This window comes from Peromyscus maniculatus, chromosome 9, assembly GCF_049852395.1.
Source record: "Peromyscus maniculatus bairdii isolate BWxNUB_F1_BW_parent chromosome 9, HU_Pman_BW_mat_3.1, whole genome shotgun sequence".
Taxonomy (NCBI): Eukaryota; Metazoa; Chordata; class Mammalia; order Rodentia; family Cricetidae; genus Peromyscus; species Peromyscus maniculatus.
Genome location: NC_134860.1, coordinates 75,891,073 through 75,915,754, shown reverse-complemented (window position 1 = coordinate 75,915,754; position 24,682 = coordinate 75,891,073). Strand labels below are relative to the sequence as shown.

Here is a 24,682-nt window from a genome sequence, read left to right as displayed (position 1 = left end):
GTAGTTCAGAGTTGAGTGACTCAATGGAAAGAGTGGATTTGAACTGTTAACTTCCAAGAACTTAGTTGCTGGCTTTAGGGATGAGTATCTGAACTCACTAATGTTCCCACATTTTGATCAAGAAAGAAAACATGAGCTATGAGCTGGGAGGTGGAATAAGCTGATTTGTGCATCATCTATTATATCTACTAAATCTTAAAGATAAAAGTAGAAGCTTTAGGGATTTCCTCTACATCTCTGTAATTTGTCATAGATGGTTATGAATTTTTAAATTTTAAGAAGACTCTGCGGCTGAGCTATTTATTTCTCACTGGCCAGGTTTTTAATGTAAATTTATCTTACAGAAAGACAATTATTATAACTTTAACTACACTACAGCTGCTTGATAGAGAAAGCCCCATATGTTCATTACTGTCTTGCTTTAAAATAACAGATGGGAAAAGTTGCACTGTATTTCGGAAGTCAAGGGGGTGGGGGCAGGAAAGCGAAGGCTTTCTTAGATTCTTATTTATAGACTTTCAGTTTTGTAATTATTTTGGAAAAAATTAAAAACGAATTTTGGATTCCTATTCCTTTTGACACCAAAATAAAGCGTTTTTTTTTTTTTTCAGCTTTCTCAACTTAATTACTTACTATAAAAATTCTTTTCACTGAACATTATCGCCATTGGTTTTGTACTTGCTGTTCTTTAGTGTGAATAAACAAGAGAATAAACTTTGAAAAGAGATTTTGCTGAAATTTTTTAAAGAGCTTCAGCAGTTACTGAAAGATCCACTCAACTAATTTGTTCTTTATTGTTTGCTTTCAGAGCAATTGACTGAGCAAGAAATGTGTTTAAGTGCCTCCTTGAAGTCCTTTTCTCCTGAATGTCCTCTGCCCCTTCTGGGTCAAGTGCATGCTCTTGGCTGTGATTGATTGCAATAGTATTAAGCACTCCTGTCTGTCAGATGATTGATAAGTTGTTGGTTGTTTCTACCAGGAAGGAAGCAAGTTCTAAAATGTATCCAAGAGAGCATGTTGTTTTACATAAAAATTAAAATTAAAAAATTAAAATGGCCCAGTAATACCCAAAATAAGGACTTGTTTTCTTCTTAGATAATTTATTTATCAGATATATATCATATGTGTGTGATATATCAGACTTTGGATGCCAGTATGCCTACCAGTGCCTTCCTATCTGGTTTTGTGTGAACAACTGAGTGAGAAAGGATGAGCCATGCAGGCAGGAAGCTAGTATTTTCTGCTGGCATTGTAGCCTTAACATTCCCTTAATTTCTCCAGATTTTAGCATTTATCATGTATAAAAACAGGGATTTATTCTAAAGTCCTTTTGTTTGTGGAACTTAATGTAATCATATTTTATACCTATGAAGGAAGGAACTGTACTCTGTATTTTTCTTCAGATCACACATTTAAGAAAGATCTCTCAGTCTTTTCAGATTTTGTACCCTCTAAGCGTGTATTGATGCTGTGGGTTATTCCCCCCATAGAATTGCTAATTTGTTCAGTTTAAAACATCTGGAATTTCCTAAGCTCATGGACTTCCTAAGTCCTGTACTAGCTGTGATGGTTGGTGTTAATTGTCAAAGGGGGACAGACCTATATCCTTGCCTGTGGGGATGATCTTGATTACACTCACTGAGGTAGGAAGACCCACCACCCACTGTGGATGACACCATTCCCTGAACAAAGAATTCTGGGTGGTATAAGATAAAGAACACTGGTTGACCACTATCATTCATGTGTTCATTGGTGTCTTCTAACTGTGCATCCTGTGTGCCCAGTTGCTTCCAGATCCTTCTGCCTTGACTTCTCTGCCATGACAGACCTTGAACTGTGAGATAACCCCTTTTTCCCTTGAGCTGCTTTTGTCTGAGTATTTTATCACTTTATTTTATCAGTAATAAGAAAATAAAAAGTACCTCGCATTTGGGAAGAAGCACAAGTACAGCAAACTAAGAGGAATATTGGTACTTCCTATGTGTGATGAAGTTGGAATACTGACTCATAAATCTGAAAATTATCTCTAGGGAAGTCATAGGTTTTTCAACAAAAATGTTTCCTTGACCTTGGAAGGAGAAAGCTAGGAATATTGCAAAGCATAGCGATGAGCAATCCAGTTCTGCCCCCACCTTTTCTGTTTTTCCAGCAGAGTTGTCCTGGCCAGGTCAGCACTAAGTGTTGTAAGCCCTTACAGCTGCTAACCTCTCCCAGTACTGAAACTCACATCTGTGCTCCCCCAACTCTGACCAAAGTCACCTTTCTGTTTGTTACCAGTGGGTGAGATAAACGTAGAACAGCGTGTGTGCAACAAGCTTTAACTTATCAGGTTGTGCAAAGAAAACGACTCCAGAAAACGAACGTGGGAAATGGCTGGAAATAATATTTTTGTAACTAGTTTGAAATGAGCATTCAGGTGACTTTCAATAAAAAGTGAACTTAGTGAGTTAGAAGATTAATGCTGTCTTTGATCTGATGGTTTGAAGCTAATGTCTTAGTTTATCAACTTTTTTAACTGCTGAAGAAAGAGGTTATTTTCTATAAAGTCAGTAGTTTGATATACTGTGTGATGAACATCCAAGAGGGAAGATTGACAGATGGGGCAAATTTGAAAACTAAGCTACAGACTGTCCTTCCCTTTTGAAGACAGGTCTTCCTATAGCCGAGCCTCCTGATGACCTCAAACTCATTATGTAGCTAAGGATGACCTTGAACTTTGATTTTCCCCCTGCCCCACCTGGTTACTGAGGTGCTGGGATCCACACCAAGGCTTCTGTATGCTAGAAACACTTCACCAGTTGAAGTACAACTCCAACCTGCCTGCAGGGATTTTTTTCCAGGCTGTCTAGATGGTGTTTTTTAATGTTTTCCTATATGTAAGAAATTAAAAACATGTTTGTGTGTATATGTGTGTGATATTTATATGTATGTTATATTAAATACATATACATGTACACACATGTTGTTGGTTACTTTTGCTCTTTTGGGGGGCTTGCCACCCAACTCCTACCAGAGTCTGCAAGAAATATGCAGCAGAAGACAGCTTGTATTCATAAAGTCAACCCACCAGATGAATAATTCTCTGATGGGGACCCTACTTGGCAAAAACTGTGGGGTCACTGACTGCGAATCAGTGTGTTTCTGTCTGCACTTCTCTCATGTGATATCACAATTCCTCCCTAAGAAGAACAACTGTGGGACCCTTCGCACAGCCTACTGGTGGTGTGTTCTCCGCTTATTGGGCACAGTTCTGTCTGTGAATTGACAGTAGGATGACTTATGCTGTGTAATTTTGGCATTTGAATAAAATATACTTTCTTAGCCAGGCCTTTATTCCATGGCTTCAAGACAATTACAGACCTCAGAGCAAATCCAAAATAGACTAGTTGCCCCTGGAGATGAATTGCTCAAGGACAAGTTCCCAGGTGTCTAATTGTAGAATCAAGGTCAGGCATTAAGCAACTTTAGTGCCAGTTTTTTGCTTGCAAAAGCCTGGCTGATAACGTTAAAGACACAATTACCTGTACAAATCCTCTCAGCAACTGACTCTTGCACATACTCCTAACCTCACTTTTATGATACAAGGCTCAAGGTTCAGCCAAATAACTTAGGTCCTGAATTGAATGTCACTCTCTGTGATGTCGCTCAGGCTGTGTGCCTCCTGTCTGCACAGCAAAGCATTGCCATGATTACTCACTTCTAGCCAGTGAGAGTGACATCTTTAGCCTGAAAATAACTGTGTCATCAGAATGGCTCTGTTTCTTCGTTTGTTTTTGTTCTTCGAGACAGGGTTTCTCTGTGTAGTTTTGGTGCCTGTCCTGGATCTCACTCTGTAGACCAGGCTGGCCTCGAACTCACAGAGATCTGCCTGCCTCTGCCTCCCGAGTGCCGGGATTAAAGGTGTGCACCACCACCGCCTATGCTCTGTTTCTTAATGTTTGTTCAAGATTATTCGATACGACTCTGAGAGATCAGAGGAATAGAACAAGCCACAGCCAACCTTACCTTACCAACTCCTCAGCCTCCAGAGAGAGCCACTTCCTGTATACTCATCCCTATATCCTTTCTGTGCCCTGCTATCTTTCTTCCTTATTTCATATATTGTCTAGAGTTTTCTGCTGAGGAGTTTTTTTCATGATGAAGTAAAAAGAGAGTTACCATCAGAAAGTATGTGTTTCCTATTAGCTCTCAGATAGAAAAGATTAGCTCTTGTCATATTTGTAGATTTTTTTTTGCATACCCTGGGCTGCTGGAGGCTGGCCCTCCAGGCAGCAATAAGCTCCCAAACAAATCACACACAGGGGCTTATTCTTAATTATAAATGCCCAACCTTAGCTTGGCTTGTTTCTTGCCAGCTTTCTTAACTTAAATTATCCCATCTACCTTTTGCCTCTGGGCTTTTACCTTTCTCTATTTCTGTAAATCTTACTTTCACTCTGACTTGGTGGCTTGCTGTGTGGCTGGGTGCTTGGCCCTTAGCATCCCTCTCCTTGTTCTCTTGCTCTTTTCTTTTTTCCTCCAAGATTTCTCCTTCTATTTATTCTCTCTGCCTGGAAACCCAGCCTATCCTTTCTCCTGCCTTACTGTTTGGCTGTTCAGCTTTTCATTAGACTATCAGGCATTTTAGACAAAGTAACGCAGCTTCATAGAGTTAACAAATGAAACATAAAAGAGTGAAACACATTTTTGTATCATTAGACAAATATTCCACAGCATAAACAAATGTAACACATCTTAAAATAATAATCTACAACACATACACACAGATCTCTACTCTGTTAGTTTGCATCTTCTCTTTTTATCAGATTGCCTAAGGATTTGTCAGTCATTAACTTTTTCAAATAACCAACTCTTTTGGTTGGTTTAGCACATTGTCCTTTCAGTCTTTGTTTCATTAATGTCTTCCCTAATCTATTATTTCTTTCCATCTAATTGGTTTGGCTGTTTATTGAAGTTCATTATTGGGTTGTTTATTAAGTGTGGTAATATTTTATTTGTGCACCCCAATAAAGCTTATCTGGAGATCAGAGGATAAAGCCAGTCACTATATTAAACATAGAGGTCAGGCAGTGGTAGCACATGCCTTTAATCCTAGCATTCAGGAGGCAGAGATTCATATGGAGCTCTGTGAGTTCAAGGCCACACTGGGAACAGAGCCAGGCATGGTGACACATGCCTTTAATCCCAGCACTAGTTAACCATAGAGGTCTGGAGGTCTGTACAGACAGACAGGAAGTGATAGAACTGGGTGGAAAGAGGAAGTGGTAAAGCTGGACAGAGAAAGGTAGTAAGATAGCAGAGCACAGAAAGGATAGAGGTGTGAGTATACAGGAAGTGGCTCTCTCTGGAGGCTGAGGAGTTGGTAAGGTGAGGTTGGCTGTGGCTTGTTCTATTTCTCTGATCTCTCAGTTTTCATCCCAATACCTGGCTCCGGGGTTTGTTTTGTTTTGTTTTGTTTTTTTGTGTTTTTGTTTTTTATTAATAAGACCATTTAGTAATTTGTGTTACATTTAAAATTTCAGATTTTTAAAATAAAAAAAAGTGAACTCACATCTCTCAGATTTTCTAATGTGAGCACTTACAGCTTTCAGTTGCCTTGGCTGTATCCCAGCGGTTCTGATAGGTTGTGTTCTTACTTGTCTCTAGAGATTTTTTTAATTTCTTCTCTAATTTCTTGAGTGGCCAACTGTTCATTAAAAATTGTATTGTTTAGTTTCTTTGTATTTCTGTAGTTTTCTTATTTCTACCTTTATTCCATTATGCTTTAATAGGACTCAAGGAATTATCTTGATTATTTTTATTGTTTTAAATGTGATTTATGTCCTAAGATATGACTAAATTTGGATAAGGTTTGATGTGCTATTGAGAAAAATGCCTATTAGTGTAAAGGTAACTGAGCCAGTAACTGAGCCACATAAAAGAATGTACATTAAAGATATGGGTTAATTTAAGTTGTAAGAGCTAGTTAGTAACAAGCCTAAGCTATGGCCAATTTTTTGTAATTAATAAGAAGCCTCTGTGTGGTCATTTGGGAGCTGGCAGGACAGATGCCTAATGTCCTGCTGCGTATATACACATAAAACCTGAGAAAGTTTGAAAAAGATTCTAAACAGCCAGGCAGTGGTGATGTAGGCCTTTAATTCCAGCACACGGGAGGCAGAGGCAGGCGGATCTCTGTGAGTTTGAGACCAGCCTGGGCTACAGAGTGAGTTCCAGGAAAGGTGCCAAAGCTACACAGAGAAACCCTGTCTGATGGTTCTAAACACCCCAAAACAGAGCCAAACACAGCTTCCTAGTCTCATGTCTCTCATGCTGGCCTCAATACAGAGACCTGTCTCCTGGAAGCTGCCTGTATGCTTGAGCAGCCAGTATGCCATGAACTAAACCACATGTCGGGTTTAAAGTTTTGCTCATGAAACAGAAAATGTTACAGATACGCAGTAAAGCAGGTTCAGACAGAAAAATACTCTAAACAGGTTACAATGTTTAATAATGTGCATAGGCTTAAGAAAAAAATGGGTATAGACAGTTATAAAAATAAATAAGTAGTTTTACAATAATAAAGTCTTTAAAGAAAGAGTAAAGTAATTTAAAAAAAAAAAAAGAATAAGCCACATAGAGATGAAAAATACATAGTGACTCTGGATCCTGTATGTTATTGTGTTGTCTTTCAATTTTCTGATTGCTGGTGAACAAACAGTAATTGCTGAGAGACATTGTGTTATGGAAACTGCTAAATTAAACCAACATATATATTTTTAAAATGTCTCAACTTCAAAAAAAGAAGTAAAAAGTCACATTGAGGAAGAAGTTATGCTTTTGTTTCCACAGGAAAACGAAAGGCTGTCGATTCCTCTATCTTTTGGTAATATTTTATATACATCTGATAAATCCAGTTGATCTATAGTATATTTGACTCTGAAGTATCTTTGCTTTTTTCTTTTTAGTTTAGAAGGCCTATTTAAATATGAGAGTGAGGTATTCTTATATTGTGTCAGCCCGGACGTGGCCTTTTATGCCTTTTAGTGTTTGTCTTATGAAATTAGAGGTGCCAGTGTTTGGTGCATAAATGTTTACAATTATATCTCAGTGAGTGGTTCCCTGTTTAAAGATGTAATGCCCCTTTATCTTCTGATTAGCATTGATTTGAAGTTCACTATCTGATATAAAGATAGCTATGTCTGCTTCATTTTGATGTCCAGCTGCTGGAAGCTTGTTTTCTATCCTTTGATCTTGGGTTTTGGGTATCTTTGCTGGCTAAGTGAGTTTCTTGCAGACAGCATATAATTCATTCTTGTTTTTCAATCTGGCCCATTAGTCTGTGTCTTTTTAATGTGAGTTGAGGCCATATACATTTAAGATTATTATCAAAAGGGGTTTGGTCTTTCCTGTCAGTTTGCTAGGTGATGTTTTGTTTTGCTAGGTTATTGGTATTTCTTTTTCTTCTCCCATATTAGTTCTGAGGATTTACTGCATTGCTGTGTTGGACATGGCAGTTTCTTTCCCAGGTCTACTATGTTCTTCAGTTACTTTCATGGAGTGTAAGCTTTCATGTATTTTCCTGAAGGAGACTCTCTTAACTTCTTCCTCTCTGTAACGTATTCCATTAAGAGTTTTCTTCAGTGCTGGTTAGGTTGTCGTGAATTGATTTAATTTGTGTTTGTCTTAAAATATCCTAATGGCTCCGTCAGTTTTTGAAAGATACCTTTTTGGGGTAAAGCATTCTTGGTCCCCAGTTATTTAACATGACATGTTTTATTCCAAGCTCTTCTGGCTTTTATTGTTGTTGATGGAAAGTCTGTGGTGATTCTGATATTTCCACCTTTGCATGTAAGTCAATATCTTTCTCATGCTGCTTTTAGGATTTTTTTTTCCTTTACTTTGCATTTTTGACATACTAGCTATGATATGCCATGGAGAGTTTCCTTTCTCATGTCTTTTGGGAGCTTTGTAGACCTCTTGTGTTTGGACATCTGCTTTTTTCCTTGAAGTTTGGAGAGTTTTTTCTGCTATAATTTCATTAAGTAGTCTGTCTATTCCGTTTGATTTTATTTCTGTTCCTTCTATCCCATAAATTCTCAAGGTCAGGGTAGGGGACAGGGTGAGAACTGCTGACAGAAGACAAGAGTCTGTAACAGGTATTAGCCATGGTGAGAGAGAAACTGGCAGCCAGAGGCTACTTTGATATGTTAAATAGGCACCTCTATTAGAAACCTCTAAATAGACAGTGTGCCCTGTGCCCTCAGGAGTCAGAGGCATGTGGCTCTCTGTTTGAGGCCAGCTGGATCTAAGAGTGAGTTCCAGGACAACCAGGGGTACACAGAGAAACCCTATCTTGAAAAAACAAAAGAGAAAAAGAAAAAAATTTTCATATATATTATATATGTAGTGTGTGTGTGTGTGTGTGTGTGTGTGTGTGTGTGTGTGTGTGTGTGTGTGTGTGTGTACCTCAGTTAGTTGTTTGTCCTGGGATTCTTTGATATCTAACAATCATCTCATTCATTTCAAATATTTCTGTTTTGCTCCTTTTCAATGTTTCAATATTTTTCCTCTTTATTTTGGACTTTCACTTCTAATTTACTGTTTTGTTCACTTTGGAGACTGTGTCGTCAAGGTCTTGCATAAATTTCTTTATTCATTCATCCATTTGTTCTTTCATATGATAATTCTTTTAAAAAGTAAAATTCTGGATTTTTTTTCCTCAGGCATTTCCACCATCTCTTTAGTTTCAGGTTCCTTTATGGGGAATTGGTCAGCTGGGCTGGGCATGGTAGTTGTTCACATCCCAGTGCTTACCTGTCGTGGTTTTGCTTCTGTTAAAGTGAGTTTGTCTTTCAGTTTTGATTTCTCCTTCTCAGATGATCTGGGGTGGAAAAAGAAAAATGTGTCCTTCAAAACTTGAAAGGAATTCAAGCAGTGGTGGTGCACATCTTTAATCCCAGCACTCAGGAGGCAAACACAGGCAGACCTCTGTGAGTTCGAGGCTTGCCTGGTCTACAGAGCAAGTTCCAGGCCAGCCAGGCCTACCCAGAAAATCTCAAAAAAAAAAAAAAAAAAAGGAAAAAAAAAAGCTTGAAAGAAAACTAAGTGAAAGGAGAAATAGTTTAAGGTGAAAGCATGTTCATTTTTTTAAATTAAGTATACATTATTATATTTAAGCACTGTTGATTTTATAAGAAATACTCCATTTTGTTTTAGGATCAAACCCAGAGACTTTAATGGAACTCACCTCCTGAAATTAGTTTCTTTTCTCTTCAGTCTAAATTTATGTATTTAATATTTTTAAATGTGTGTTAATAGAAGTAGTATAATCCTTATAACATTTGCATTTTCATAATTTTTTCACAATTCTAGTGTTTTATATATATATATAATACTCTATAATTGTTTTACATTTTTATCTCTACTCTGACTTAGTAAAAACTACTTATATTCTCATGTCATTCTCTGTGTTCATTCTCTTATAGTATGTAGTTTCTTTAAGTAGATAAAGAAAATACATACTTAGGTAGTTGGGAGAGGAAAGATTGTTTTCAGGGTGCCTGAATTGGGGGACTCTGCTGCTGAACCAGAATTCAGCAATGGTGGTTTCTTAAAATTAGTTGCACTTGGAATCTAAAACCATACTAATGAATTTCAGAAGTTCATTGCATAAAATGTATGGGTCTGTCATGAACTTTGAATTGATTTTATATCCAAGTATGATTTTGTAACATCATTCACTGATCATTTGGAAAGTACTGCTTCACTGAGAGTTCCAAATGAGCCAAGTGTTGATGTATTTCATTGTGGAGTATTTCTCAAGATGTACTCTGGGCACTAGCAGCAAACTCTTGGGCTTACTTTAGACCTACAGAATCAGAAAATGGGCAAGGCCAGCAATGTATATTGATTAACAAGTCCCCTAGAAAGTCTGATGTCTGAGAACCTCTGAAGTTTCCAACCAGGTCCAAGGGTGTTCATCAGAACTGGTTCTGACCTCTATCACTGCTGTTCCCCTGAACATCAGAAATGTTTAGAAACTGAAGCTCCTGCTTCTTTCTAAACCTTTCTCTTCTGCCTTGTTCAAGTCCGAAAGTTGATTGTATTTGGAGTGAAAACTTTGTCAAGAGATTTCTGTTTCAACCCTAGCCTCCCATGTCCCACCTCCCCACCCACCACCCACCACCCACCCCCGGCCCCCACATTAGATCCTAAACCTTTCTTAATACTGTCTTTCTAGCACATGTATAGCGAGCAGGCCCGCCCTTGGGCAGCTTTCCCCGGCCATTTGCCTGTGTTTTAGCTTCTTTTCCACACCAAGAACAAGCAAATACCATGGGGAAGGGAGTGTTAAATGTCAAAATACCATCTTCAGCTTCCTCATGTCACTTCCAGAACCTGTGCATACTTATAGTCTTATTTCCTGAATAACCTCTTTATAAGCCTAAGAAACAGGAAGGAGTTTGTTGTTTTGATTTTATTGGGGAGAATCATTTTTGCCTTTAATTTGGTTATTTTCAAGTTGATACAAGTTGTTCCATCATTACCAAGAGCAGAAGTTAAAGAAGCTTACTTTTGAAGCATCTCACAGGCAGATGAATCGGCTAGTAGATTGTTTAGCAGCCCAGACCTACTTCAGGATGAAGAGAAGCTAATGAATTTGAGATAGTTAGTAGTTACTCTCAATTGATGCTAGAAATAAACTACTTCTGATTGAATCTGAATTAAAGAATTAAACTGGTAGCAGAACAGTTTATTGAAAGAAAGATGACTTAGAAAAGGCAGATAGATTTTAGACAAGATTGGAGAACAAGAATACTGTCTTGTTGTTAGATGTAGTACTCAGGAGATAATCCAGGTGGAATTGGAGAGTAGAAAGATGGACAAATCACGAGTCCAAAAGAGAAGTCTGCATGTCTTGTAACTCCAGCTATCCCAGAGGCTGAGTTCAAGGCCAGGCTGGCTGCCATAGAAGACTTTGTCTTGGGTTCTCTTTGTTTTGTTTTAGTGGGTTTGAAATATAGCACAGTAGTGGAGCACTTCTTATATTGTTTGTACAAAACATCTAGATTCAGTCCCCAGCACTACAAAAATAGTACCAAATACAAAGTTATAGAAAGTGAAAATATGTATCAGATAGAGGGAGAGGCTGGGTATCCAGGTGTGAGGAACTCAAATGTTTATAAATTAGGAAGAATCAGCAAAAGAGATGGAAGGAGAAAATATTATAATAGAAGCTGAGACGGGAATACATTTAAGAAAACCCACTGAGCCGAGCTGCTGTGAGGACCATGAAGCTGAGGGTGGGGAGTGGGCGCATGGGTTTTGTTTGATTTTAGTGTTTGAAGAATCTGTGCCAGGCAGTAGTGGCACACACCTTTAATCCCAGCACTCAGAAGACAGAGGCAGAGGATCTCTGGGTTGGAGGCCAGCCTGGTGAGTTCTAGGACAGCCAGGGCTACAGAGAAACCCTGTCTTGAAGAAACAAAAAAAAAAAAAAGATGGAGGAGGAAGAAAGGAAAATGGAAAATTATTTGTGACCTTAAAAACAGTTTCAGCTGGCACTGATTTAGAAGTAAAAACACTTAGACAACTTTTTTTGAGATTTGTGAGAAAAAGGAAGAAATGGAGTAAGCTGCAAGAGAGGGTTGTGACATTTCAGAAAAGAATGTGGGGAAACCCTGGTAATTTTGAGCAAGCTTGTATTGTATCAGCTAGAGAGATTGAGTTAGAAAAGATTACAATTAAATCAACATAAATGTTCTTTTACATTCCTGCATCAATTGCATACATATAGGACAGAAATTTGGCAATGTTTGACGTGAAAAAGAGCCATGAGTATATACTTGCTCTCAAAGCCTGCAAGGCTTCTTAGTATAAAAACTACAAAAAACGTTTATGCGTCATAATCTATAGGAAGGACATACAGTGTCTTTATTAAAACCCAGGTACCACCACGATCTTCTGCTCTGTTCTCTCTTCATTCAGCTAACATCTGTTCACCCAGCACTGCTGAGTCTACAGGATTTCATTAAACACACCTTGTTGAGATAAGGAGTTCATATTTATTGAGTTAAAGCGTGCCTTTCAGAACTGCATGATAGAGAAGCAGATGCTTGGAGCCAGCATCACAGTAAACTTTAGACCGTTGTAAAGAAAGAAGCCCTTTTCCTGCTTAGGTTTTTTGTCACCTTGATACAAGCTATAGTCATGTGAGAAGAAGTATCTCAGTTGAGAAAACACCTCCATCATATTGCCTGTAGGCAAGTCTGTAGGGCTGTTTTGGTTTTTTTTTTGGGGGGGGGGAGTTGTTGTTGTTTAATTTCTGTTAGTTTGTTTTTGATTAATGAGTGATATGGGAGGACTCAGATCACTACCACCCCTTTACAGGAGGTTCTAGGTGCTAAAGAAAACAAGCTGAGCAAGCGGAAAGCTGTGATCCTCTTTGGTCTCTGGTTCTGATTCACCTCTTTGTTGAACTCCTGCTTTGCTTGAACTCCTGCCTTGGACTGTGAATGTGACATGTCAACTAAAATAAACCCTTTCCTCCCCACATTGCTTTTGGTCATGGTGTTTTCTGCCAACAATAGAAAGCAGGCTAAATGGACCGCCCCCTTCCCACTCCAGCTTCTCAGTTCTGTTCCATTGATATGTCCTTGTGTCAGTACAACACACTGTCTTGATTATAATTGCTTTGAAAGAAATTTTCACGTTGTGCAGTGTTAGCCCTACTTATTCTTCTATTGCAGGATTGCTTGGGCTATTCTGGGTACCTTTCAATGCTGTGTAAGTTTTCTATCAGCTTTTCAGTTTCTACAAAGGAGTTTTGATAGGAATTGTCTGGATCTGTAAAGCAGTTTGTGGAGTTTCGCTGTTATAACAGTATTAAGTGATCTGATGGTGGGTGTGGGATGTTTTCTCGTATATTTAAATCTTCTGTAATTGTATCTATGTTTTGTGATTTTTTTTTCAGAGTATAAATTTTGTACTTCTCTAATTTCCTATTCTTTTTGATGCTGTTGTGAATGAATTATTGTCTTGGTTTCATTTTTTTTGGGTTATTCGGTGCAAATGTATAGGAATGCAATGATTTTTGTGTGTTGGTTTTATATTCTGCAACCTTGGTGAAATCATTACTTCTAATAGTGTGTTCCTTCGAATGGGTTGTAAGTATATGAAGTCATATCATCCATTAATAGGGATATTTTGACCACTTTCTTATCTGGATGCTTTTTGTTTCTTTTTCTTACCAAATGCCTTACTTTGAAACCCCAGTAAAATGTTAAATAAGTACAAGTGATAAAAATGGACATCCTTGTTTTTTATCTGATCTTAGGAGAAAATTCTAGTCTTTTACCATTGGGTGTGGATTCAGGCCTAGCATTCTGTGAATGTCCCTTATCAGATTGGGAAACACATCCCAAAGCTATAGGCTCCTTTAACTGTTTTTACTTTGCTGTGTTTTCTTATCATGAGAATTGCATAACAGGATTTTCACCTGCTTTCTCTCTCTGGGAGAAATGCTTCTGTGGAACTGGTACTTGATATAAGAACATATTGGATAGGGCCTCATTGCTTTCATTCCTTCCATCAAAGACGTGTCACTTCATGAGCATGCGCAGAGTGATGTGAATAAAAGAGACCGAAGACATGGTTACCTTCCAAGGAATTCATTATCGAATGGTAGCCAGGCACAAGCTTTACAAGATTAATCACAAGGAAACGATTTCAGTGTTCTAAAGACCAGGGATCGGATTAAGGGGTTGAATAAAATAAGAAAGAAAGAAGCAGCCAATGTTGTTATAGCAGGAAACTGGGAAGCTGGAGGAAGGACGTGGTGTGAGCCGGTGACTGAAGAGTGCAGGCTCAGACAGCACGGCTTAGCTCTGGGGCTGTTAGCTGGGTAGATTTTTGTGAATTTGGTCTCTACCTAATGAAAATAAGAAGCAAATCAATGCAGATGTAGTTTGAGAGCTCAGTGAGGCAGTGCATTGTAGTGGCTCTCCCCGGCCCGTGGCCCAGTCAGAGCTTGCGCAACACTGGTTGTTTGAAGGGTTATCAGACTACACAGTGATGACATAAACTTTAAAACTTGAGGTACACATCAATAAAAGGACACAAATCAATAAAGTATTACAGAGTGGACCCACCAATGCAGTAGAACCTGAGTTAAGAAATGGCTCAGATTCCTTATGGACCCAAAGATGACCTCTTGATCCTCCTACCTCCACCTCCCAGTATAGGGATCACAGGTATGCACCACTATGCCCGCCCAGCTTGTCTCTCTTTCTTATTGACTTTGTGAACAACATATATGAATGTTCCAGGTAAGAGTCCTTGTATTGCAAGTATCTTCTTTCTGCAGCTTGTTTTTCTATCCTTTTACTGGTGTTCATTCATGAGCAGAAATCTTTAGTTTTAAAGTAACCCAGTTTAACATTTTTATTTTCAATGGGTTACTTTTTATCTTAAGAAATTTTTGCCTTTCACAAAGTCATGAAAATCTCGAAGCTATGATGATGTGTTTAAACATTGTATTTTGGAAAGTGCTTTTATGTGTGCTCTGAGGCAGTGGTAAAGTTTTGATTATTTCAGGTCCAAGTATCATAGTACTACTTACTGAAAAGGACATCATTTCTCCAATAACCTGTAGTGTAAACTTTTGATAAATCAAATAATCAGATATTTATAGGTGGAGTTTCTCTATGTCCCAGCAGTCACCCCCAAATATCCACTCAGAGACTTAATATTAATTATAAATGCTTAGCCGATAGCTCGGGCTAGTTACTAGCTAACTTACATTTTTAATTAACTCATATTTCTTATCTACCATCTGCCACTTGGCTGTGCCTTCTTTAAACACAGCATGTTCATCTTGCTTCTCTCTGTGTCTCTCACAACTCCCGAGACTCCTCAGACTTCACCCTTTTTCCCAGCATTCTCTCTGCCCCTAAAATCCTGCCTAGCTATCAGCCAATCAGCTTTTTATTAACAATGAGAGCAACACATTTTGTAAAGGATTAGTCCACAGTAGATATTTCTGTATTTTCTCTCCTTTCATGATTGGTTCTTTGTGTTGGTTTTACACTGTCCTAACCTATATGACTGTGTAGCTTTACTTATACAAAGCTTTATTCTAATAGTGAAAGTCTTTCATACTTTTCCTTATTTAATGTCTTTTTAGCTATTTGGCTGTTTTCATTTTAACGTAAGTTAAGCATTATAAAATCCAGACATGATCTTGCTTGTCTTGAGTCACTGATCTCTCAAGGTAGGCAGGAGGATTACTCTTAAGTTTTTAAAGCCAGCATGGTCTAAACAACAGAAACAACCAAAACCAAAGAACAGAAAAAAAAAAAGAAGAACTTATCAGTTTGCATGTGTGTTCATTCACACACAAATCTTCTAGCCTCATGGTTGAAGTCCAAATGCACATTCTGTTTGGAGACATTGGCATCTTTCCAGTGTTGAATTTTCCTGTTCATAAACAAGGTGGAACATTTATTTTATTGTTATCATTTATTATTTAAAACATTTTTTAATTTAAACATTTTGATTATATTCTTTCCCTCCACCTTCCTACCCACTCAACTTTAAGTTCTTTCTCAAGAAACAAACAAAAACCCAATACAACAACAGCTTCCCACCAAAGCCAAGAAAACAGAACAAAACACCAAGCTATAACCAAATAAAAATACACACACACACACAAAAAAAAAAAAACAAAACAAAAAAACTGTGGAGTCCATCATATGTTGGTCAGCTACTCCTGAACATGAGATTTGCCCTGGAGTGGTTAATATACCCAGTGCTGCTTCATTGGAGAAAGCTGATTTTCCCTCTCCCAGTGGGTATAAATGACAGCTCAGTTGTTAACCTTTACCCTAGTGGCTAGGTTTTCATTCATTCATTTTTAAAAAGTATAACAAAATGAAATATAGTAAGATAAAACAAAAACTGTCATAGTGAAGATGGGCAATACAAATAAACAGAAGGAAAGAAGCCCAGGGGAAGGCACAAGAGTCAGAGACCCACTCATTCACACACTCAGGAATCCCATAAAAACACTGAACTGGAAGCCATCCTATCAACTCAGAGGACCTGATGCAGACCATGCAGCTGCTTCAGTCTCTGTGAGTTCTGAAGCTTTGCTCCTGATGATTCGGAGGGCCTTGCTTTCTTGATGTGCTCCATCCCCTCTGGATCTTCCATCTTTCTGCCTCCTCTTCCTGGGGTTCTCTGAGCTCTGAGGGGAGGGATTTGATAGACATCCTGTTTAGGGCTGAGTGTCCCAAGGTCTCTCACTTTCTGTGTAATGCCTGGCTGCGGGTCTCTGTATTTGTCCCCATCTGCTGCAGGAGGAAGCTTCTCTGATGATGACTGAACAAGTCACTAATCTAGTATGGCAAAATATCATTAGCGATTGTTTTATTACTACATTTCCACACACACACCCTTTTTAGACCAGTATTACTTGGTTTTACCCTAGGTCCCTGGGCTATCAAGTCTCAGGTTCTTGGTCACCCAAGCAGTCTGGGGTATGGGTTCCATCTCGTGCAGTGGGCCTTAAGTAGGATCATTTGTTGGTTGCTTACTCCCACATGCTTTGTGCCCCCATTGCCCCAGCATATCTTGCAGGTAGTATACCATTGTAGATAAAGGATTTGTGGTTGGTCTGGTGTTTATGTTTCTCTTTTGTAGCATACAGAATACCTTCCTGTACCAAAGATGCTGGAACATAGGGGTGAAGGCTCTATATGAGCACCAACTTGACATCTCCATGTTCAATGAGTTGTGTAGGTGTTGTCCTCAGCAGTGGGACCTTGCCGTCAGTTTGTGGGAGAGCAACCTATAGTCTTGGCAACAGTCTGAGTGGTTTGAGGATTCCCATGAGGCCCCTTTGGCCAACAACTCAATTAAATCTAACCCACTTCTGGCACTAGAAGCTTCATTTAGTGATAAGAGATGGCCAGTTGGGACTCTGTCCTTCCCATTAATAATTTGGTAATTTCATTTATATCACCTTCATATATGTATATGTTTTAGGAAGTTTCTACTGCATTAGGTTTCCATATTCCTCCACAGTGTTCTCAGTTTCAGTAGTCTCTTCTTGTATTCTCTTCCACTACCTGCCTCCCCGCTCCTCCCCTCCCCTCCTGACTTGATCCTCCTGTCCAGCCCCCCATCCATATCTATCTATTCATTTCCCTTTCCTATGAGATCTATCTGTTTCCTCTAGCCCAGTGGTTCTCAGTGCTTCCTAATGCTGCAACTCTTTACACAGTTCCTCTTGTTATGGCGACCCCCCATCCATGAAATTACTTTCATTGCTACTTCATAACTGTAATTTTGCTACTGTTATGAATCATAATTCGAATAGCTGTGTTTTTCCAATGCTCTTAGGTGACCCCTGTGAAAGGTTCATCCAACACCTCCCCCAAAGTGGTCACAACCCAAAGGTTGAGAACCACTGCTCTAGTCCCTTACTCTATACCCACTTTCTGTGCTCCAGTGGACTGGAGCTTAGTTATTGACTTAACAGGAACATTTGTTTAGATCATCTTTGTTTCCGTTTTCAGTGTCTGTGTTTCAGTCATGTCTGTGATTTATCCTGTTTATTGCTAGGTATTGGTTCCTGTTTGTTTGTTTGTTTGTTTGTTTGTTTGTTTTGAAGGCATTGGGATTGGGCCCAGGACTTTGCACATGCTTATCTGGTCCTTTTCCACTGAGCTACCACCCCAACCCCTAGGTAAAGATGGATATTTTTAATTATGTATCGGTGTTTGTGTTTGTGTGGGTAGTGCACATGAGTGCAGCTGTCCACAGAGGCTAGAGGCATCAGACCCAGGAGCTCTAGTTACAGAGGGCTGTGAACTGCCTGATGTAGGTGCTGGGAAGTAAATCTTTGTCCTCTGGAAAAGCAACAAATGCTCATAACTGATGAGCCATCTCTCCATCCTAGGATTGTAGGTTTTCTGCTATAAATTGTCATGTTTCAGAAACAATCATACAGTTACTTATTAGGATACAGAAATGCTGACTTTCAAATATTTTATATTTTATCCATCAACTTGTTGGATTTTTTTTTAATGAAATCAGTGATTTGTCTTTAGATCATTTTGGGTTTTCTGTGGAGTAGTTGGTATCATTTTTAAACAGTGACCATTTCTTTCTGGTCTTTATTCCTTTTGTGTTAGGAAGAGGTGGGGGAGGAAAGGCTACGTGGCAAGTCCCTCCCATGTGGTGTTATGGGCAGCTGTGAGAGCTGCTGTCTCTTGTCCTCACCTCAGATCCAGAGTCCAGCCTTTCACCACTAACAGTGCCATTGACAGTCGTCTGATGGCTTTAGCACACAAACCACACTCCTGTCTCTTCTTAGTTCATTGAAAGTTCATTACAACGGTGTTTTGAATTGTCTGTGTCTACTGAGAGGATGGTATGCTTTGCTTCAGCTGTCAATGCATTGAGTTACATTGCTTAACTTTGGAATGTTCACTAAAGTCAATCTTGCTCTTCTGATATAAGCCTGACTTGGTCATATTTGGTCTGACTGGATAAGTGAGCATAGTGTTTTTGAATCTACACTAGTAAGAGGTGCTGGTCTATGGTTTCCTTTCTTGTGATAGCTCCATCAGAGTTTATTATAAGAGTTAACCCCTAGACATATAAAAAGATGATTATGCTCTCCTTTTCATCTCTGTGTTTAGATTAGTTGGTTGATTGGTTGGTTGGTTGGTTGTTTTTTCAGGGCTTGGATTTGTTGATAAAATTCTGGGTAGGCATTTAATTTCAGATTCAGTTCTTTAAGTAAATAGTATGCTTTTGACGTTTCAGATTTTTTTTTTTTTTTTTTACAGGTTGTGAGATGCCATGTTTTTCCTGGAATTAATTTTTCATTTAAAATTTTCACTTTAGCATGAAAGTGTTTGGTTGTTTTTTTTTTAACTTATGATTTATTTCATGTGTATGCTGTGTGTGTGCGCGTGCGTGTGTACGTGCGTGCGTGCATGCGTGGGGGGGGGGGAGGAGTGTGTGCCTGTGTGTGACATGGCACATTGTGGTAATCAGTTCTTTCTTTGTACCATTTGAGTCTTGAGGGTAGAGCTCAGTATGTGCCTTTGCCTGATGAGCAATCTTAGGGGTCCTTTGTTTTGTTTTGTTTTGTTTTAAAAAAACTGACTACTAACCATGGTGGTGCACGCCTTTAATTCCAGCACTTGGGAGGCAGAGGCAGATGGTTCTCTGTGAGTTCAAGGCCAGCCTGGTCTACAGAGCAAATTCCAGGGCTGTTATACAGAGAAACCTTGTCTCCAAAAACCAAAAAAAAAAAGAAGGAAAAGAAACTATCCTTCGGAATTTGTTGAATGACTCTCTTAAATGCTAATTTATTTTATGATATTTTCTTTTATATGTGAATTATTTCTAAACATTGAGACCCTCTAGATATGTTGCTGGTTTCTATCATAATTCTACAATTGTGGAATTGTGTGTCAACATTGTTCAAGTACTATATTGTATATAACTTGCATTTTTCCCGTAATCTGGTGGCTTTTTAAAAATGTTTTAGTTTTTTAATTATGTGTAGGTGTTTGAGTCTACATGTGGGTGTGTGCATGTGAATGCGGCAGGCTACAGAGTGGCCAGAGGATTAGATCTCTTGCAGCTGGAGCTCACAGACAGCTGACTGATGGCAGCTCAGGTGAGCAGCAAGTGCTTGTCACCTCTGAGCCCTGGGGACCTGTAAAATACAACAGATGAATCTACGAAAAAGTTGAGCTCTATAAAATTGATCTGTATTATTCTCAAAATACTTGGTTTCTAAGCTTGGCTGGTCACTGCCAACAGAATGCACTTGTTGATTTTGATGTTTTTAAATTTGCTGAGACTTGGTGTTCTAAGTTTGCAGCTTTAAAGCTGTATTCTGCTTTTCAAGGGTGGAATGTCTTAAGAGCATCAGTTCAATCACATTTGCTCATCATGTAATTTATTTTGATGTTCTTACCCTTTCTGTAGTTGTTCAATCAATTATTGAGACGTGTGCTAAACCTCCCAGTGATTATGGGGTGTGTATTTTTCCTTTTTGGTTGTGACGATGTTTTCTTTATGTGTTCTGATCTTAAGATATTAGGAATGTACAAAATCTAAATCTCATTGTTTTATCCCATAGACTAACTTAAAACACCGTGACATCTCTATTACTGCATTTTGCCTTAAAGCAGTTTTCCTGTGATAATTAGTGTAGCAATGCTTACTTTATTTTTATTGATGTGAAACTTTATATTATTTGAAAATGAGGTCTCCTTTAACCAACATCTACTGGGCTGAGTTTTTAAATAAATAATATTAGATAATCTACAAATAAATATAATGTTTAATAAGATTTTTACTCTTCTGTGCTCTTTTTATTTGTTTTCTGTTGTGAGCCTATCATGACTTATAATTTAAATATTTAGAATGTATATTGACCAGTTAAAGGTTATAGCTAAGATCAGTTAATATTTTAATATTTTTTTAGAGCACACAAAGTACCTGGCAACTCCTTGCTAACTCAAACATTTAAGCAACTGATAAAGATGAGCTTTACGTGTTTCAAGGTTATTTTTAGAGATAATCATGAAATCAACTTATAGGGTTATGAACTTTCTTTGTAATTCTCATTGTGTACTCAAGGTCACTGTGTGATATATTCCTTAAATGTTTATCATGTCTCATATCTTGATATGAAAATGTCATTGGTATCCTCAAAAGCAAAAGCTAAATATAGCTTCCTCCAGCTCTATTGCAGCCCATGTTTGTTGATGTATTTTCTCTGCTTGCTTTTTCCTTCATGAAGTGGTAGGTGGTAACAACTGAAGACCTGCATAAAGCCAGGATGGTTTATATCTATACTATCTAAACACTTTTGTTTTCGTAAAAGTTTTGAGGCATTACGATATTTTCAACAGCCATAGTTTGTACTGAAGAGAAAAATTCAAAATAAAAACAGACTGGAAACTGTAAGATGATTGTTAGTTCAAGCATTAAGCAATGTCAGTGTTCTAGAATAGAAGTTAGGATATGATGTGTAGCTTTAATGTGACAGTTTGGGGATATTTTTGTATGTCAAATAAGCATTGTTTATGATTATAATGATTCTGTATTTGAAATTCACCTCAATTTGATGTTTGCATTAGAAATAATTGATTGCAAAGCACTCTAAAAAATAACTGACTTAATTTTATTTGAGGGTATTGTAAATCCAAGACTACACTGTAAATAGTCTTGTAATAGAATCATTTCAGAGAACAGGAGAATTTCTTCTAGCATTATTTTTATTTTCACTCAGTTAGTAGTGTTAGTTCATTTATCTTAGCAAGTATGATTCTTACCACTATGTATTATATATGTGCCTTTTAAACAAGTGTTTATTTTCTGAAATTATGATAAGACATGAAAAGACCCCCTTAGATGGATTTAGCTCCTTCTGAAAGGTAATATTTATTGCTTTTGAGATGTAACTGTGAAGAAACTGTTATTTTGTTTACTTAATCATACATGTAATATTTTAGAAAATATTCTGGCCAAATGTCTATGTGGTAACTGTATAACCAGTAAGTGTTTTTCAACTGATTATAACTAATGTACAAGAATGCAAATACAGCCATATCTTTCACCCTGCACAAAACTCAAGTCCAAGTGAACCAATGACCTCAACATAAATCCAGTTACACTGATCTTGATAGAAGAGAAAGTGGGAAGTAGCCTTGAACACATTGGCACAGGAGGCTACTTTCTGAGTAAAACACCAGCAGCACAGACACTGAGATTGACAATTAATAAATGAGACCTCCTCAAATTGAAAAGCTTCTGTAAGGCAAAGGACATGGTCAGCGAGACAAAATGGCAGCCTACAGAATAGGAAAAATCTTCACCAACCCCATATCTGACAGAGGGCTGATCTCCAAAATGTATTAACTTATATTTTTCTCAGAAATTATATTTTGAACGATGGGTACATGTAATACTTCACTAAATAAGTTTAATTGGTGCTGTTTTGACTTCTGGTAAGCATATAAAATAGTTTGTCAAAAGAAAAATGTGTGGGAAAATACCTGAATTATAGTTGTTGTGTTTTTTTTCTATATTGAATTTTTAAAATATCAGTAATGACACAGGCTTTAACTATTCATTTCTCTTTGTCCTCCTAGGTGGATCTCCTTACTTAGCATCCAAAATAAATGAAGCAAAGGACTTGCTAGAAGCATCCACCAAACTTAACTGATGCTGAAAGACCATACCAAAGGAAGACAAAATACAAGGCTCTGAAAGTCCTGCAGAAGATTGTGGAACATGGTCTTGCTTCATTACTGACCAAATCTGTCCTTCTGTCATTAAGTGTGCAGCAATAAAAGACACATGGCCTTGCCCTTCACTCCCTGTGAGGGGATTTCATACATCCTACAGCTGTGCTTTGCCACATTATTTCATGTAACATTATACTTCTGAAGACTGGTGATTTAGTCTAACTCCTCTCTCTGCTCCGGACACACACAGAAAGGTGTGACCATCATGATGGTATTGAGATTTGTAAGCTGAGTTAAAGTTTTTTTCTCAGTGCTTATGGATATGCCCTCACTGTCCCTTTCTTTACAAGAATTTGGGACTTCTTCAGTGTCAGGGAATTTAAATGTTTTGAGACCAAACAGTGATTACTACCTCGTGGGGAAAAAATCCAAAATGGATGTAATTTACTAAATAGTGATGTATTCAGCAGTTGTTGGAATTTTAAAGGGAACTCTGCTCTCTAAGACCTTATGGCTAAAGCATGAGAACTTGGAGAGCCACTAAGATGATTAAGGATTTACAAAACTAGCCCTGTGAGGAAAAGCTGGAAAGAGCTGGGAGAAATATAAGGAGTTTACATTTACTTATAGTCTTCCTATTATGTATATTTATTCAATAATTCATTCTATGAATATTTATTGACCCAGCTATGATGTATAAGGTACTGTAGTGGATCCTCTGAGGAGAGCCACATGTATGAACCAGCCATGGAGCCTGACCCAGAAGAAGTTTTGTATAGAGAAGAGATAAATCATAAAAGTAAGGAATACTATCAGACAGATACAGATCATATGCTAATGAAGTGCAGAGAAGAAAAGTGTACTTTAAATCTCAGTACTTGAGGGTCTTCCTGGAACAAAAACAAAAAACAACCACAAAATACCATATAATTGGTGAGTCAGTAGTATTTCTCCTGAAATCAGAATTGGTAGAAATGGGTATCAGTTACTGTGATTAGAGTGAAGGGTTTCTCAAAGTAAATGATGGGCAGAGTTGTTGTGAAAAGCAAGCCCTGTACTTAGTGTGTATGAGTCACCCCAGAAGTAACTGGGAGTCTCCTTCATTTCACTTTCCTACTAAGCATGTCCCTGACCTTGAGAAGCTACTTAATTTGTGGGTGTATAACTGTCTTAGTGTTTCTATTGCTACGAAGAGACACCATGAACACAGCAGCTCTTAGAAAGAAAACATTTAATTGGGGATAGTTTACAGTTTCAGAGATTTAGTCCATTGCTATCATGGTGAGAAGCATGGCAGCATGCAGACAGATATGGTGCTTGAGAAGGTGCTGAGAGTTCTACATCTTGATCCGCAGGCAGCAGGAGACTGTATATCATACTGGGCATAGCTTGAGCTTAGAAGACCTCAAAGCCTACCCCCACAGTACACACTTCCTACAAAGCCATACAGGCTCCAACAAGGCTACACCTCCTAATAGAATCACTCCCTATGAACCAAGCATTCAAATACATGAGTCTATGGGAGCCATTCCTATTCAAATCACATTCCATTCCCACCCCCCACGCCCCATAGGCTTGTAGCCATAATAATGCAGAAATGCATTCAGTCCAATTTCAAAAGCCCCCATAGTCTATCACAGTCTCAACTCTTTAAAAGTTCAGTGTTCCAAGTCTCTTCTGAAATGCATGCAATCTCTTAACTGTGATCCTCCATAAAATCAAGATAAAAAAGCAGATCACATACTTCCAACATAATGGCACCGGATATACGTTACCATTCCAAACTGGAGGAAAGGGAGCAAAATGAAATACTGAACCACAGCAAGACCTAAAACCAGCTGGGCAAACTCCAAACTTTGTGTTTCTGTGTCTGATGTCAAACACTTCAGATCTCCAACTCCATTTAGCTTTGTTGACTACAACATACTTATTTCTCTTGGGCTGGTTCCACTCCCTGTTAGCAGCTTTCCTCAGCAGATATCCCATGACTCTGGCATCTCCAACATCTTGGGGTCTCTAAGGCAATCCAGGTTTCAACTTCACAGCTTCACTCAAATGACTTCTTCTGGGCTTCCATTCAGGGACACCTCTGACACATGCCTGATCTCAGTGGCTTTCCTCATTAGCAGAGTCAAATTCCATAGTACCTTTCATCTATCCTTCACTCTAAAGCCAGAACCATGTGTCCAAAGCTGCCAAGTTCTGCTGCTTGCTAGGGACTGGAACATGGCCCCATTGTTCAATTACTTCTTCATCAGCTTTCTCGTTTCCATGGTTTTCTTCACTGCCTAACCTTGGCTGTCCTGGAACTTGCTCCGTAGATCAGGCTGGCCTTGAACTCAGAGATCTGCATGCCTCTGCCTCCTGAACGAGTACTGAGATTAAAGGTGCATACCACCACTCTTTTTATTCCATTT

The 24,682-nt window shown here is 38.4% G+C and overlaps 1 protein-coding gene across 3 annotated transcripts in view; it reads left to right on the top strand.

Moving 5' to 3' along the window:
* The window catches only part of Dnajc15 (DnaJ heat shock protein family (Hsp40) member C15), an 86,637-nt gene extending 64,220 nt beyond the window's left edge, over positions 1 to 22,417 (top strand). For 2 of the 3 annotated variants that reach the window (XM_042285231.2, XM_042285230.2), the window contains one exon: positions 809 to 19,325. In XM_042285231.2, coding sequence (XP_042141165.1) covers positions 809 to 915 — 107 coding nt within the window. In that variant the 3' untranslated portion in view covers positions 916 to 19,325. Of the gene's footprint in view, positions 1 to 808; positions 19,326 to 22,169 lie in introns of those variants that run through there. The other variant, XM_006983827.4, reaches the window with a different exon arrangement.
* The last annotated feature ends 2,265 nt before the right edge of the window (positions 22,418 to 24,682 follow it).